This window comes from Oenanthe melanoleuca, chromosome Z, assembly GCF_029582105.1.
Source record: "Oenanthe melanoleuca isolate GR-GAL-2019-014 chromosome Z, OMel1.0, whole genome shotgun sequence".
Taxonomy (NCBI): Eukaryota; Metazoa; Chordata; class Aves; order Passeriformes; family Muscicapidae; genus Oenanthe; species Oenanthe melanoleuca.
The window spans coordinates 67,932,732-67,948,806 of NC_079362.1; the positions used below are offsets into that span (position 1 = coordinate 67,932,732).

At 53.2% G+C, this 16,075-nt stretch overlaps 1 protein-coding gene across 5 annotated transcripts in view; it reads right to left on the bottom strand.

Moving 5' to 3' along the window:
- Positions 1 to 510: 510 nt before the first annotated feature.
- Positions 511 to 16,075, bottom strand: part of CNTFR (ciliary neurotrophic factor receptor) — a 198,704-nt gene continuing 183,139 nt past the window's right edge. For all 5 annotated transcript variants that reach the window (XM_056514340.1, XM_056514344.1, XM_056514343.1 and 2 more), the window contains 4 exons: positions 14,725 to 14,888; positions 4,186 to 4,366; positions 2,590 to 2,734; positions 511 to 1,728 (listed from right to left, as the gene is read on the bottom strand). In XM_056514340.1, coding sequence (XP_056370315.1) covers position 1,728; positions 2,590 to 2,734; positions 4,186 to 4,366; positions 14,725 to 14,888 — 491 coding nt within the window. In that variant the 3' untranslated portion in view covers positions 511 to 1,727. The remainder of the gene's footprint in view (positions 1,729 to 2,589; positions 2,735 to 4,185; positions 4,367 to 14,724; positions 14,889 to 16,075) is intronic.

A 16,075-nucleotide genomic window follows, 5' to 3' on the forward strand; every position in this document is an offset into this window, starting at 1 on the left:
CAGTGGCATTTTCCTAACGTGAAATTATTAATCAGACATGGGAAGTGCATTAGTTGTGACTGCATGCCACCTCCAGCCTCCAGGCTGCAGTGGGGCACAGGCAGGTCCCTCTCCACCCTCCTGCCTGCCTTAGAGATGCCAGGGCGCAGCCAGAGCTTGGGGACACAAGGGACCCTCCAGAGCCTGTGAACGGGGAGATGTGGCACTTCCCTGTCACAGCACAGGTGTCATATGGGGTGGTGACACCCATCTCCTTTCCCTCACCAGGAGTCTCCGGGCTGGGCATGCCCCTTGCACCTTCTCAGGATGTCCCAAAGGCCAGCTTTTGGGTCTCCCACCCCACTGGGAAGATGGTACTATGGTTTCAAACCCAGAGCAGGCTCCAGGGAGTGTGTGTGTGTCCCCTCAATGCTGTTCCCATGTCTTCTCCAACTCAGCCAGCATGCACGGAAGCAGGCAGCCAAAACCACCCTCTCCAGATGGAAGGGAAATAACACCCAGAGCCGCCAGTCATCATGAAATGAACATTTAATGAAGACAGTCTCTCCTGGTGCATGTGTGTGTGTGTGTGCGTGTGTGCGTTGTCTCTGTGAGCTTAGTTTTATCCCCTCTATTACTTTTTTTTTGATTTTTTTTTTTATATATATACATCTATAAAAAATTCAAATACAGCATGTCAACAGTGGGAATACAAGGACGTACGGTATTAAATACTGCGCTTGGGTCCAGGCAGGGCCAAGAGGAGGTGTCTTTACAAAACAGGACTTCGGGCAGGATGGGGAGGAGAGCAGAGCAGGCACGGGGACAGCTGGGGACAGCCGGGGACAGCGGGGCACAGCGGGCACAGGTCTGCAGGGCTCCAGCTCTAAAGGCAACAGCAGAGCTATTCTGCTTTTGTTGGAGGATGAGACAAAGACATCAGTGGGGTGATTCCCTGTATCCAACACGGTTAAAAGTTTGGGGGTGATGTTGGGGTGGGGTTGGCGGTGGTGAAGGCTCCTGCAGGGTGCTGAGGAGGGGGAGGTGGAGGGACAGCTCTCCCAGGTGCTCAGCAAGGGGCAGGAGCGTTTTATCGGTGTCACACTTACTTTTTTTTTTTTTTTTTTTTCTTTTTTTTTTCTTTTTTTCCCATTAAAACCCTGCCAGCTCCCCGCTCCCCACCGCACTTGTGAAGCCACCAGTTCCCCCCTTCCACCACCCTCTCGGAGGAGACCAAGACCCCCCGCCCCGATCTTCCAGGCTCACAGCACCCCTCCAGCTTCGCCACACGGCCGAGAGCTCAGGGGAGCGAGTCCAGTCCTTGGGGGACCCCCTTTTGCCGAAGGGGGCACACAGCTCGGAGCATCGTTCCCCTCAGCACCCCCCCCGTTTTCATATCCCCTTTTCTCGGTGCAGCCGCTCGGGCGGCGGGCACGTCTTTGGCGTGGGGGGGTTTAGCTGTATGAGTGGGACCCTCCGCTGCGGAAAGGGGCCCGGGCTCGCTTCTCTCGGCGGCGAAAGGGGCACGGAGATGCGGCTCCTCGCTCCGGGCTGCCAGAGGATCTTGCGGCTCCCCAGGGGACGGCAGCGGCTCTGTCCTCCTCCGAAGCGGCGGCGAGAAGCGTGGTACGTCCTCAATGTGTGCAAAATCGAAGAGCTAAGAGACTCAACCCGGGAGCGGGGCGGCGGGGCGGGGGCGGGCGGTGGGGAGGCGGCTGCGCTGGGCTGCGGTGGATGGAGGATGGAGATCTGCGGGCAGGGAGCAGAAGGGTCACGGGCTGGCTCCGAACTCGGCTGTGCCCAGCACACCGAGCAGAATTTGGCCTGTTTCCCCCGCGGAAATTCACCCACGTAGCCAAACACACCATTTCCACCTGCTCCTCCCCTGGCTGCATGCCGCCACCTCTCCTGGTGCCACCACTAGTGTCACACCTGAGATGACACTGCCAGAGGGGAGCAAAGAACCCCCTGCCCACAAGGGGCTTCACTTTGGGCACCAAAGCATGGGTGGCATTTCCTTTATCTCCCAAAATGTGGCTGCTTCCAGAATCCATCCCTGTCCTCGGGCGGTATGAGGACAGTGAAAGGGCATTTGGGTGTGATACCCATGAGACACGGCAGCCCTGGTCTGTAGAGGAGAGGGGCATTTTGTGGCTCCCCAGGCTGCCAGCTCTATTCTAAGCCAAATTAAGGACATTTTTGAGATGCAATCTGAATTTTCTTTGTCTTGGACAATTTTTCTTTCATCACTAAGCAAAGGCCTTAGATTTCCACGTGGTTTCTTTGCCTCTTAAAAATGTCAGCAGAGAGGATGGGAAAGGGCTGCTGAGAGCAAGATATCAAAGACTGACCACTTTGCCAGCTTTGTTTGAAAAGCCATTTTTGAGATCTCCAGCCTGGATATCCATCTGGAAAAGCAGTCAGGCTTAGTGCATTTACAAAACTGCAAGAAAAACCCAAATGACTTGTTCTCAATGCTCTTCACCCACAGTCTGTCTGGAGCATCCATCCACTTCCCAACCACATCAGAGCCCTCAGGGTCCCCATAACCCTGCCCCATCCCAGCACCCACCTCCTGCCTCTTATGCCTCTGGTTTGGGAGATACTCACTAAATAAAGAGGACACTATAGGCAGCCACGACCAGTCCAGCTGTCCAACACACTGCCACGGCCCCGCTGCCCACCATGGCCCCCTTGTCACAGATCTTGGTGGTGGGTGGTGCCATGAAAGAGGAGGTGCTAGCACTCGTTGTCTCTGCAAGGAAGGAGGGTGGATGGTGAGGGGAGCTGGGATGCCCTGGGATTCAACCCATAGGAGCAGCCCTGCTCTCCTGCTGGTGTGGATAGAACCTGGTCCCAAACTGCCCTTTTCAGTGCTGTACCACACCAGGGCTGAGGTGGAGGGCTGGGATGATCCAAGGCATGATATGATCCATGAGACTTTCCTGGCTGAATCTACTGCTTGGAGATGTTTCTGCCATCAGGCAAAGCTGGGCATCCTTCTCATCCCCTTCCTGACCAGCTGAGCCACTCTATGCAGCAGCTCTGTGGGAATTTTAGCTAAGAAGTCACAATGGGCCACTACTGCTCAGCTGAGAGCATTTCTTGCCCACAGAACATGCCAGACACAGGAGGCTGCATCTGCCAGGCTGTCTCACAGGGTTTGTCCTGCTTTGTACTGAACCAGGAGGATTGTCTATGCCTGCAGAGGGCTGCAGGGAGTGCTTGGGTCAGCTTTGGCCACGTCCAGATGGCCCTAGCATGTCCCTGACCAGACGATCTGGGTTGAGTGCTGGGGACCACAGAGTCTGCCTCAGCATCTTTCAGACTCCATTGAGGCATCACAGTGGGGCTCAGCGTTGGAGCTGGGGCGTCCCACATCAGCCCTGGCTGGCTGCACGTACAGAGATGTATGTGTGAGGGACACAGGTGTGAGGGACACAGGTGTGCCTGCACATGGAGCGGGCAGGTGACTTTGGAAGGGCATTTTCATTTAGCACAGTGCAGGTGGGAATAGAAGCAGAACCAAAACACTGACAGCAGTGCTGCTGCAAGGTGTTTCCTGCACTCCTTGTGGGGAAGGGTGGAGGAGGGGCTGCAAAGCCCTGCTGCTGCCTGGATATCCAGGTGCTCTGCCAGGTGCTGTTTTGAAAAGAGGGGTTTTGCTGCATAGGAGTCAAGGAAACCAGTGCAGTGTCTGCTCCATTCTTTCTGGGAAATGGAGGGCTGATAACACCCATTTGGACACAGTCCCAGTTCTTTCCTAGAAACAGAGACTTGTTAACTTGGTGGCTTTTATTTTGAATTGGCTTCCCTTTGAGCCATTGTACGGGGTCACAGGTGTGGAGGGGGTAGGACTGGAGAGGGGAGGAAGAGCTGGAGGGAGACAGCACTCCAGGGAACAAAAACCACAACCACAACAACAATAATACAATGGCCAGCCTCATTGTCCTGCCCCAAGTATCCTGGTGAGAAGGATGCTGGACCCGGGTGAGCTGAGTCAGCATTTTTCAGGCCATGGTTGCACCTTCTGACAGGGCCCCAGGTGGGGGCAAAGTGCAGGGAGAAGGCTGCAGCTCCATGGGTGTTTGGGGGCTGTCCTTGGCTGTGGACAAAACTTGCACGGAGCCAGAGAGGAGATCCCTCAGCCTGGAGTCCTTGGCTCCCCCTGAACGAAGCCTGTTTGTACGAGGAGGAGGCTCTCACCTGTGATCTGGGCCTCCGTGGTGAGATGCTTGGGCTCCTCTGTCCAGGGAGTGGCGTGAACAGCCACACTCCAGTCACTCCACGTCCCGATGTCGTTGTCTTTGGCTGCCACCTGGATGATGTATTCCTTGCCAGCGTAAGCGTCCGTGATGGTGTGAGATGTCCCATCCGACAGCTCGACCTGAGGACAGCCGTGGGGAGAGGAGGCTGGTCAGAGGGGTCCCCAGGAGGCGTGAGGCAATCAGTATATTTAGCTCGATTAAAAGAGGATAACAAGACTTTTGCAGCACTTTTGGAAATGCTGAGGCGTTGTGGGCAGAGGCACCAGCCCGGAACAGGGATGGGAGGGGAGGGAGATGCTCCAGATGCAGCTACACGGAAGATCTGGAGATCAGGTTCCACTCCCACACTCAGAGTGGAGCAGCTTCCTCTAGAGGTCACCACAAACTAGCAGATGTGCGTGCGGGCTGCCTCGGGCGCGTTAGGGCGGCTGGGAGCTGGATGTTGCAGGCAGCGGGTGGGGTGAGCACCACGCTCTCAGGGCACCGCTGCCAGTGCTGGGAGGAGGCTTCCCCACCTCTGAGCAAGCAACACCTCGGGCCAGCCTGCTCCCGTGCCTGCTGGCATCCCGTTGTTTCGGCTTGCATCCCTCCAGCTGGGCCTTGGACAAGGATCAAGTTGTGCCCAGACAGCCTTCCTAGAAACCATTCCCTCTATCCCATTGTCACTGCTGTCCGAGCCGTAGGAGACCCTTTGTGCTGCAAAGTGCAATGGCTTAACCCCATTTAACCCTCCAAGGGATCTGTGATCCATTTGGAGCTTGGCTCCAGGACAGAGGGGTGCAGGTGCTCCAGAAATGCACCCCAATGAGCACTGACCCCGCTGAGCAAACACATGTGGCTGACAGAGGGGGAGGGCTCCAGCGTCCAAGTGACCAGGGCAGGAGAATTTGGAAGCGGCTAAGTGGGATCCTGCCCTCCACCCCATCTCTGAGACTGAGGGCCAACATGCTGCCCACTTGAGTAGCCCCCTGTGCTGCTGTGCATGGCATAGGGGGCACACAGGGCACCCCTTGTCTGCCCTGCACCCTGCCCAGACACATGTCTAATAAAGATGCTGCAGGATGAGGGATGGTGTGGGATTGACACAACCCATCTGTGAGCACCAGTGCCCAGCCAGGGGCTCGAGCAGAGCAGGCATCACATCGTGGGTGGGGGCAGCTTCATGGTGCCACACATGTGGGATCCTCCACGTCTCTCCAGCCACCCAGGAGAAGGTCAGGCACAGAATGTCCTGGGGAGCACCAGCAGCTCCATGGGAGGAGGAAGATCCAAACTTTTGCCTGGTGAGGAAGGGAGGAAGGGAAGGCTGCACCATTGGGATGCCCAGGAGGTACCTGGGCCAATGCACCTGCGCGATGAGGCTGCTCTGGCAGTGTGGCTGTACACACAAGGGATGGTGTACACACCAGATGGTCAGTGCCATCACCCCACGGCTTGCAGGAGTATCTTAAAAGCAGGAACCCACTCTGAGAAAGAACAAGCCCTTCTCCAGTCCCTTCCTTGCAGCACATGCAACAGCCCAGCACAGATGGAATCCCTTTGGCATGAAAGCTGCAGCTCCCTCCAGGCTTTTACTGCCACTCTGGGGGATTCCTAACAACAGGACAGGCATTTTTGCTTTCTTGCTCCAAGTGAAAGCCTTTCCTTCCCTATTCCCACTTCCAGGGCTGCATCCAGCCTTCTGCCCAGAACATCAGAGCCCTTGGGATCTGCGCTCCCAGCTGCTCCTGCCACCCGACCTGAGCCCCACATCTGGAGCACATCTGGATGCAGGCCTGACTGGTCTGCCCCACAGCCACTGGGAGCCCAAGCACCACTGGTCTGCTAGGCAGGGCCTCTCCCTGCAGTGTAGTGGCACAGTGAGGCTCTCTCTGCCACCCAGATCTTGGGAGCTCTTTGGTGGCATCCACCAGTGTGGATGGCAATGCCAAGGGAATCAAGTTAAATTAATTTCTAATGATAATTAAATGAAGTGAAACCTCACGGGGTGAGCTGCCAACTCCTTGCTGACTTGACTTGCTCTGTGCTGGCTGGGATATGGAATTGGAGAATGAGGACAGGGCTCTGAAAGATGCTGGGCTTATCCAGCTGGTGTATGACTGTCCAAGACTTGCAGCATGTTCTGAACCCCCTGGCTCCTCCCTGGGACCAGCACCAAGCAGGCTGCAGGCAGGCCAGCCCTACTAAGGTCCTGGCGACCTGGCCAGGCTGCTTTTCCCTCAGGAGCATTTTCTCCATCCCAAGTTCCCTCCCAGCTTTCCCTTGGGAGCATTTCCTGCTTTTTCCCACTCACAATCAACTAGCAGCTGAGTGTTTGTAGGTGGGGTGTCACAGGCACAATGGAGTTAAATCTGTGCCTTGCCTGGGCAAGGGGAGTGTCCCTCCAGGATAGGAGAACCCTCCTCTTAGGACTTGGGAGGATGTTGGCCTAAGCTCTGCTTTACACAGCAGTTAAAAAGAGAAAGCATAGAAGTCATCCCTAACTCCCCATACATATAACCTCTGGATGCAGAACTTCTGAGCTGAGCAGCCAGGGACACATCCAGCATTTCTCATGGTTGGGAGAAAGCCACTGGGTGGGTGCCTGTGACCCAACACAGAAGTGCCACAACAAATGGGAAAACACACAGAGATTGGGTCCAAATGGACACAGACAGGGAGAGACAGAACTGGGGGAAGACACACTGAGGAGGCTGTGGGGGGACGGGTGGACACACAGCATCAAAGGCAGAGGGAGAAATTCCTTAATCCACGTCCTCGCCACACAGAGACAAAAGCTGGAGGAAGGCTGTGCATGGTAATTTTTTTGGCCAGGGTGGGGGGTTTGTGTGTTGCTGCCTGCCTTTGTGCACCTGCCAAAAGTCACTCTGACTGACTGTGAAGTGCTGCCCAGATTAATGAGGGATCAGTAGCCAGTGCAATGCAGAGCTATTAGCATTGCAAAAAAAAAAAAAAAAAAAAAAAAAAGGAAAAAAAGAAAGAAAAAGAAAAGAGAGAAAGAGTGGGGAGAGAAATGAGAAAAAAAAGCCCTTGAACCCAGTAATTCAGATGACAGCTTGCTGAGGACAGCACAGGCTGGGATCTCATTCCCTGCCATGGTCACCCCCACATTCCTGCTTGGAAAGATTATGGAGCTGCTGAGTGCCCACCCACAGTCCCAAGCACCAGGATGAGCACATGGGGCAGTGCCACATCGATGGGATGGAGACAGACACTTAGGGCAGGCTGAGGAGAGCACTGCCCACCCCTTGGCTTTTCCCCTGTCCATGCTGGTCCCCCTGCACGTGTGCTGGAGGCCTGGGGGCATCCACAGTAGCCACACACCCCCCAACACCCATGCATGCCCTCCTGCCAGTCCCTGCCTGCAGACTGGGATCCCTGCCTTGCAGTGCTTGGCACAGCAGGAGTTAAGGAAGACATTATCCCTTCTGAGCTCCCCTCATCCAGCTCTCATGGCCCCCAGCCCACCCTGCCAGGGTGCCCTGGTAGTAAAAAATGTCACTGTGCTTTGTTCCTACCCAGGCTCTGCTCCTGGTCCAGGGTGACCAGGTAGCAATTACTTGTGAACAGGGTGATGCACAGGCAGGTCTGAAGCCCAGATGGCCTTTGGAAGGGGATGGGGCAGGGGAGCAGGGAAGAAAACCCCATCCTTCTCTGCCAGACAGCTGGGCTGGGGGCTGGTGTGTGTTGGAAGGAGGTGCAGGGGGAGAAGGGGGGATCAGCTGCCTCCTTTTCTGCATCCCACACGAAAACATGTTTGCTGGCTTCCCTTGGTGGCAGTGGCTCTGTTTTCCATTCCTTGACACCTCCTGCTTTCCAGTGCAGCTCCTAGAGTGGGAAGGGGTGCCCCAGTGGCAGTATGGGGATAAGGACTCTGTCCCAAGGCAGGGATGCACCATCTCTGTGTGTGACAGGGCAGTGACCATGCACCTGTCCCAGGTGATGTATCAAGCCTAGATGAGTCTGCCTTCCCCAGAATAAAAGGAGCACCCTCCCTGGCTATTGGAAGGTGAAGCTGATGTGCTCAAACTGCCTTTGCTACCCACAGCACACGTGGAAAGAAACCTTTTCCAAGAGCCCAACCTGGCTTTGCCAAACATCTGGCATCCTTGCAACTTCCTCTTCTGGATGCTACTTGAGTTATACTGGATAATGGGGGAAATTGAACTGGGATACGGAGAGGATGCCCCAGTGGGCTGTATTTCACAGCCACTTTTCCTCACAGCAAGGGCCAGATCCTGCCACTGGGCTGCAATGAGCTTTGCAGAGACCCAGCTACACAAACAGCTGCTGTCTCAGGTGCCTTCAGCCCCTGCAAGTGCTTCCACTTGTTCTGGGGAACAGGATAAACCAAAAGTGGAAGTAATCCCCAAGCAAACTGCCCTGCCACTGGGAAGTTCAGGAGGGTCACTGCAAACTGCCAGTGCAGCTTGAGAAAAGATGTCACCATGTGGAAAAGAAACATTTTGCTTTTTCCCTTTGAAAGGCATGCCTGAAGAGCAAATTTATCTGACAGTGATTACTAACAAAGGTACCCCCAAATACCTCCTCCTTCAGCAGAGCTGCAAGAATCAGTTGGTATAACCCCAGACAAAACTTTCTACCTGGACTCTGGAAAGATTGGGAAAAATGAACAACTCCCTCATTCTCTGCCAGCCAGGTAGTGGAAGAGACACTCCAGCAGGGTCTGAGCTGTGCTCTCTGCTGTCACCCCCTCCTAAAAAGGCTGCTGTGGTGCTGCACAGAGCCCAGCCCTGCTGTTGGTTTGGTGGTATGATATCCTGCAGCCTGGGCTGTGCCACACCAGGTGCAGCTGAATGGATTCCTTCTGGCTCAAAATAATCTTTGAAAGCGGGGGCTGTTACAGGAAAACAAATTAACAAGAAACTTTCTCCAGACGTGCTGGCTCCCTTCTGCCAAGCAACAGCTGTCAGAGGTCACTTTTGCTTGTGGCTATGGGGAAGATGGGATCAGGGATGCTGAGGGCACTCAGCAACAACTCTAACCCAGCCTGCACTGGCATATGCTGGCTGCAGATGCCTTCACCATGCTGATGCAGTGGGCTGGGGGTGAAAGCAGCTTGTGCATGGGCATGGCAGAGCACAGACACCTGTCTGGCGTGGTCTGCATGATGACAGGGAAAGTTAGGCTTGCCAGCACCTTCCCACCTGCTTGCAGCTGTGTGAGCATGCAGGTGAGTACATGCACACTGAGTGCTCTGCTGCTCTGTGGTGCCTTTCAGCTGCCAGGTGCTCAGTGCTTTTAGGGCACCAGCAGTTTTCAAGAGGGCTGAGAGCACCCAGGCAATGCCAGCCAAGGGTCCTGAACCTGCTCTTTCCCAGAAAAGGTGATTTCTGGCCATTTCCCACCCTCCTCTGAAAAGCTCTCTGCTCCAGTCCTGCCTGCCCCACACTGAGCTGTGAGTGACACTATTACAGCCTCAATATCTTGCTCCCACCTATTAATTCTTTGGATTTCCCCCCCTTCTTTTTTAATCACTGACTTTGCAGCCAGGAGGGGAAGGGAGAGAAATGCTGCAATAAAAGCTACCAGGCGTGAAGTTGTAACCCAGCTTGCTCAGGGTGACCTCCCTGCCAAGATTGCCTTGCAAAGAGGGGGAATGCAGGCAAAGCAGCAGAGGCACAGGCGGATGCAAATGGGCATAAAGAGGCATTCCCACTGCAAAGTGACATTGCCACCCTGCCGGTGGGGACGCTGCTGTGGCAGGCAGTGGCACTAACTGCCTTCCTACCCAGCTTGCTCCATCCCTCTCCTTGCCCATCACAGACAGGATATATGCATTAGCTCACACTTTCAGGCTATTTCAGGCTGCTCCAAGGCAGGAACATCCAGAAGATTCACCTCTCTGACCAAAAAATGTTGCTTTGCCAGGAGACAAGCCTGAACCCATCCTGGCAGCCACTTCCCATATGGATGAGGGAGGACAGTCCAGAGGACAATTACATCCTTACACCAATTAACCCAACACTAAGTATTTCGCCATACCCACAAACTTTACATTCCTGTCCCCAAACCCAATCATATACCCTGATCAGAGCAGGCACAGATGTCTGCATAGGGCTGTGTTTTTATTTTTGCCCCAACTCCTAAAGTCCTGTGATGGTGGGAGCACTTCTGCTTGCACTTCCAGAGAAGGATGCTTCCAGCCTTTGCAAATGCTCACGAACATGGCCCTAATGCTTCCAACGCAGAAGAGGAAGGAGAGAACCCAACCACATTATTAGCTTTAAATATCTCATGACCTTTTACTGCAAATCTCAAGATCTGAGGCGCAGCCCGCCTCACGGTTCGTTAACATTTCATGTTGTCAGCGGGGCCAATGGGTTCAATTAGACTTCACGACGGCATCTGCAAAGTGCTGGCAACCCACAGTAGGAAATCCTCCCTCGGTCTGGCCACCAGCTCTGACGCTGCATAAGAAATACCTTCTTGAGCCTTGCCACATTCCTGGGATGTGCATCGAGCTGGCAAGCGCTCAGCGCACGTGATCTCCCTCCAAAAACTGCGAAAAGGGGGGATCCTGCTCCAGAAAATGCCCTGGGAGGGGAGCAAACCGGGTGCAAGAGGTGCCCGTGGCTCCCCGGAGGGGCTCGGGGTGGTGCCTGGCCACCTGCCCGGGCGAGCGTGCGGATGTGCGCGCAGGGAGATCGCATGTGCGAGCGCGGCAGCCGCCGCTGCTGCGAGTTAACTGAAGGAGCCTGTAAAACCAGAAACAGGCTATTAGCAATCCATTAGGAAAGGGTATCCAGTTCCAGCCTAGGTAAGCCATTAGAGGAACATCTGAGAGCATTAGGAGAGCTCGCTTGGGGCCAGGATGGGGCTATAAAACAGAAGAGGAAACCACGCTAATCTGGCTTGAATTACAAACTTAAAAGCAGGAGAAAAATAAAGGATACCCTAAACATTTAATGTTTTATATTTAGGAGACAGAAGGGGAGATTTTGCCAAAACGAGAGAATAAAAAACCTGTTTAGGATACAAATATCCATCTCTCTTTTGGCAGCAGAGAAACCACCAGCCCCTCTTCCAGAAAGGGAGGAGTGTGATTTTAAAGTTGCTTGAGTTTCAGAGAGAGCTCAGTGCTGATGGGGTGGAGGGGAGTCTTTGGTCACATGATGTGACAGAGCTACATCCCCAACAGCTACCAAATGCTTGTGCCCAGGTTGAAGGGAGCTGCTGTGAGGTGGCACGATCTGGCACATGCTTCTCTGCATGCCCATGTGGAAACTCATCATCATCCCTCCATGACAATAATTCCCAGAGCTCATCACCGTAATTCCCAGAGCAAACTGCAACATGAGAGCTGCTATATGGTCTGGGTGGAAAGGGGCTGCTGAGGAGGGGAAAGGGATTGCAAATGGCATGCTGGTTCTCAAACCCAGTTTGCAAAGCACTGGGAAGGGGATGAGGTTGTTCTCCCTCTGCATCAGCCCCAGAGATTGCTTCATGGTGTGGGATGTTCGGGCCAGGCAGCACTGGACTTTCTCTGGCAGAGGGGAAACTGCATTTATGGCCAGCTCACACAGTGGCAGTCTTGATAAGATCCACTGCTCCCGCCACGGATGGCTTCATCTTCTGGTGCCAAGCCCTGGCATTATTAAAATCCTGAAAGGAAGAGCCTGGAAGAAAGCAGACGCTGATTGAATCAGGCCCTATGGTATTCGACAGCTCGACATCCATCTGATCCTATTAGTGCTCCTGCCTGCCGAGGTGCTGTGCATAAATCAGACCCTGCAAAGATAACGGGAGGTGGAGAGGTGAAAGAGGAGCGGCTGCTTCTGCCAAGAAACACCACATGTGGGCAGGGCCGGCATGGATATTCTGTCTCTGGGCAGCCTCTGATGCTCCTTTGTGGGTTTTCTCCTGCAGGGATGCTGGGCTTCCCACAGGGCTGCCAAGCACATGCTTAAAACCCACGGCTGGTGCAGAGGTGGGTTGCCATGAGGAGGCAGGGATGGGGCTCAGCCTGTGGGCAGGCATGGATGTGCCAGAACGTGAGGTTACCCAACTCCTCCTGACTGCTGGCAGGGACTTGTCCTCTCCCTACCGAGCTCCAAGCTGCCCCATTGTCAGCATGCAGGTTGTGTGGCCATAAAAAGCAAGGGCTTTTCTGTGCCAGCATCCAGCAGGGACAGCAAAAGCCAAGATGGGGGAAGCTTGTGGCAAAAGACATGAACCTCCATGAGAATTAAGACACTCCATGCAAGTGTGGCACGTGGCTCATCTTATCTCAGGTCATTTGACCCTCTGAGCTGAGACCCAACACCAACCACTGCAGGACAAGAGGGATAGATGAGCTACACTTGGACCTACCAAACCACGTTCTTCTCTTCTCTGTCTTCATTTGGGGGAACAGGGACACCCTCCAAAATGACAACAAGTGTTAAGTCAAACAAAGAGTGCAGGGAGGCTTGGGCATGCTGTCATTGGTGGGGTTAATTTCAGGTACAAACACCTGCATTTGCAGGGTGCTCAGCTGGGCTAGGCAGGTTGAATGTGCCAATGGGGTCTGGGGTCAGAGTAGCTCCAGCTGCAGCAGCGCTGCCTTTCTCTGGTGTTCGGGAAATGATTGAATTAGGCTTCGCAAATAATTCATCTGATGAATAGTGGCAGTTTTCCTCAAATCATCCACAAATCAGATTTTTCATTACCCAGCTAGCAAGGCAGGGAGTCAGAAAAAAGGCTGGCACCTCACTCACTGCATGCTTGCACTTGCTCGCTGAGCAAATTATTCCCCAAACACTCTTCTCCATCAGTCAGTGATGAGGAACATGTCTCTTGCAAGGGGATATTGATTAAAAGCAGTAACCCTGACTGCTGTGCCTTCCTGAAATGCTGGGAGATGAAACCTTCCCAGCCATCCTTGTACCCACCAGGAGAGCGTCTACCCCTCTGCACCTCAGGGTATTTTTATATAGAAGAAGTAAAGTTTTACTGCCCAAGAATTGCCTTTTCCAACTGGGGTGGCCCTGCCACCAGTGTCACCCACACGTCCATGTATTTCCCACCATCACTGCCTGGCTGAGGGCACTGATGGAGAGGCCACACCATCCCCTCAGGGCTCTGCCAGAGGGGACTGGCATGGCCTGACTCTGCACTTATGTTATCCCACACCCAGTGATGGAGGGACCAGCCACTCTGGGGGTGTTGAGGTAGGAGCCAGCTCAGTAGCTACCCCACCATTTCTGGGTGCAAACCAGGGTATTTGGCTGGATCAGGCTGTGGCAGGGTAAAAACATCAGCTTTTTCCACAAATTTTTTTCCCCACTTGGGAAAAAAAACATGTTGTGTTTGGCAGTTTCCACTAAATCTTCCCCTTTTTTCACAGGTTCTACAGTTTGAGCATTTCTTCCCCAGATGAAAAAACCCACAAACCTACAGAAAACGAATACCCAAACTCCACCTATGCTTTCTAACCCTTCTGGATGCTCCACAGACACTCTCCCACTACTAGGAAGGAAGCAAAGGGCAAAGAGGCAAGCAGGAAAACCCTCTGATTTTTAGAGCCATCAGTAAATGCTGCAATCTGAAACACAACCTGTGGTGCTGCCTCATCAAAAAACCCAAGAAAATGCAAGAAGTCACCAAGACACCTTGCACAGCCTTGAGCAAAGCCTCCCATCCACTCTCCCACACGTTTCTCTCCCCAGGAAGTGCTGGCTGGAAGAAAATCCCGCTTGGCTCTTTGATGCAGATGCCCAGGGATCCAGTGCTGCCTCTTATTTGACTTCTGGCTTTTTAGCAAAATCCTTTATCAAGCAAAGCACCAAACTGGATTTCAACTGGCGCAGCTTGGGCACAGAAGGGATGCTGGGTGAGCTATGCCAGAGTAGAAGCATCTCCTCTCCAGCCACAGAATGCTTCCCTGCACAACTTAAGCATACAAGCAGCATACAGAGGCTAAAAAAAAAAAAAAAAAAAAGAAGCCTGTTTGTTATCTTCCTGCAGTAACAAATGAAATCTGTCCTCCAGACTGCCAAGGATTTCACTGGCTGTTTTTTTTTAAAGAAACAAGAAATAAAAGTAAGAAATACGATAACATCGCAGCAATTGCTCGGTGACTGTGCTCTGAGTTATGGTGAGCGGTATTTTATCTCCAGTTCAAAATCTAAATGTGGCAGAGGCGCATTTAAATGTGGTGACATTTATACTTTAAATGCGTTTTACATCTCGTTGGCAAGTTTTATATAGAACATATGTATGGAAAGTAGATAGGGGCCATGGATGAAAATGTGGAGAGGCTGCAGAGCCATTTGTAGGCAGAGTGTGAGCTACAAAAAAGATGGAGAGGAAGAGAAAAGCGACGAGAAAGAGGAGAGGAAGAGGAACAGGGTCCAGGTTGCCTGGGCAGCAAATATACATCTTTTTTGTCCCTGAACACTATTTTATAATGCAGCTTATTCCCAGTACCAGCTTGCCCCGTGCCTTGCACCCCAGGCAGTGCAGCATCACTCACGTGCTGCCACGTGTCCAGGATGAGAGGCCGATACCGCAGGAAGAACTTGAGTGGGAAAGACTCAGGGTCAGGCCACGAGGAGGGGTTTTGCCACGACACCTCCAGTCTTCGAGGGTTGTTGGGCACAGGTTTGGCCACGACACTCTCCGGAGGGTCTGGCTTTACTGGAAGAGAAGAAGAGAGGGTGATTGGCAAAGCTTTGATTGTGGCTTACGTCCTTCATACACCTTGGCAAAGCTGGCTGGGCTTTGCCCCATGTGCTTTCCAAGAGGAGCAGCCAACATGCATCCTTTCTCCAAAGTAATTAGATGCAAATCACCTTTTATTGTCCAGGTCAGTGGTAAGGCTGTCCTGGCTCAAAATACCACCATTAAGGAGGTGACAGCACTGGAGACACATGGAAGCAACTGGGCAGAGAGCATCCCTCTACACAGGGTTAACTGGATCAGGATGGGGAGTCCACCAAGCCAAAATCGTGCACTTCCCTTGCAACTGCTGATTTCTGTGAGTCTGACACACATTCAGGCCCACACTTACCTCACAATAATGTGGCAGAGTGTGGCCCTTGGGTTTAGGGCTGGGGTTTTGAGGACTCAAAGCATTGCCACATCGTATTTACTAAGGGGGAAGGACTGCTCTGGTCACCTTCCACCCCAGCTCTCTCTCTCACTGCCCTGCTATGCTTTTGGGATATGGGGATATATTCTTGCTACCTGGCATGTATTTCAGGTGAATATTAATTGGCTGTGAGCTATGCAACGTGCTTTGATGTTGCAGCTATTTCCAGAGTGCCGGAAGCTCATCACAGACAGGCTGTGATGAATGTTGCTGCCTGTTGCAGAGCAGTCCTTGCTCCTTGCCAAGGGTTTGATCAAATCCTGACAGCTCAAACTCCCAATTGCAATAGCAAAGCTAAAAAATATTTTGCATTCCCATGCTTATCCTTTAATCGTGGTCAGGAAGGAGCTGGACACACAGAGCTAGGCACACAGCTGTGCCAGGGGTAGATGAGAGCTCTCTGTGCACTCCAAGAATAGCAGTGCACATTAGTCTTCATGTCCTGGGAAGGCACATAACCCTCTTCCAAGTCCACACTTAGGCGAGCAGATCCCTCCTGATCTAAAAATTTCTGGATTGAACAATGGTCCCCAGGCTCTGACCACCTTGAGCAGAAGCCTGTCAAACTCCCCTCCTAGAGGCGAAGAAGGATGGTGGGGCTGTGGGGAGCCCCTTCTGCCTGGCAGAGCTCCTGCCCTGCAGTCAGAGACTTCTCCATGCTGACTCCAGGCTTCACCTGCTGTGGGTGGGAAGTGATGCCCTCACAGGGGCTTTGCTTATCCTGAGAGGGGAA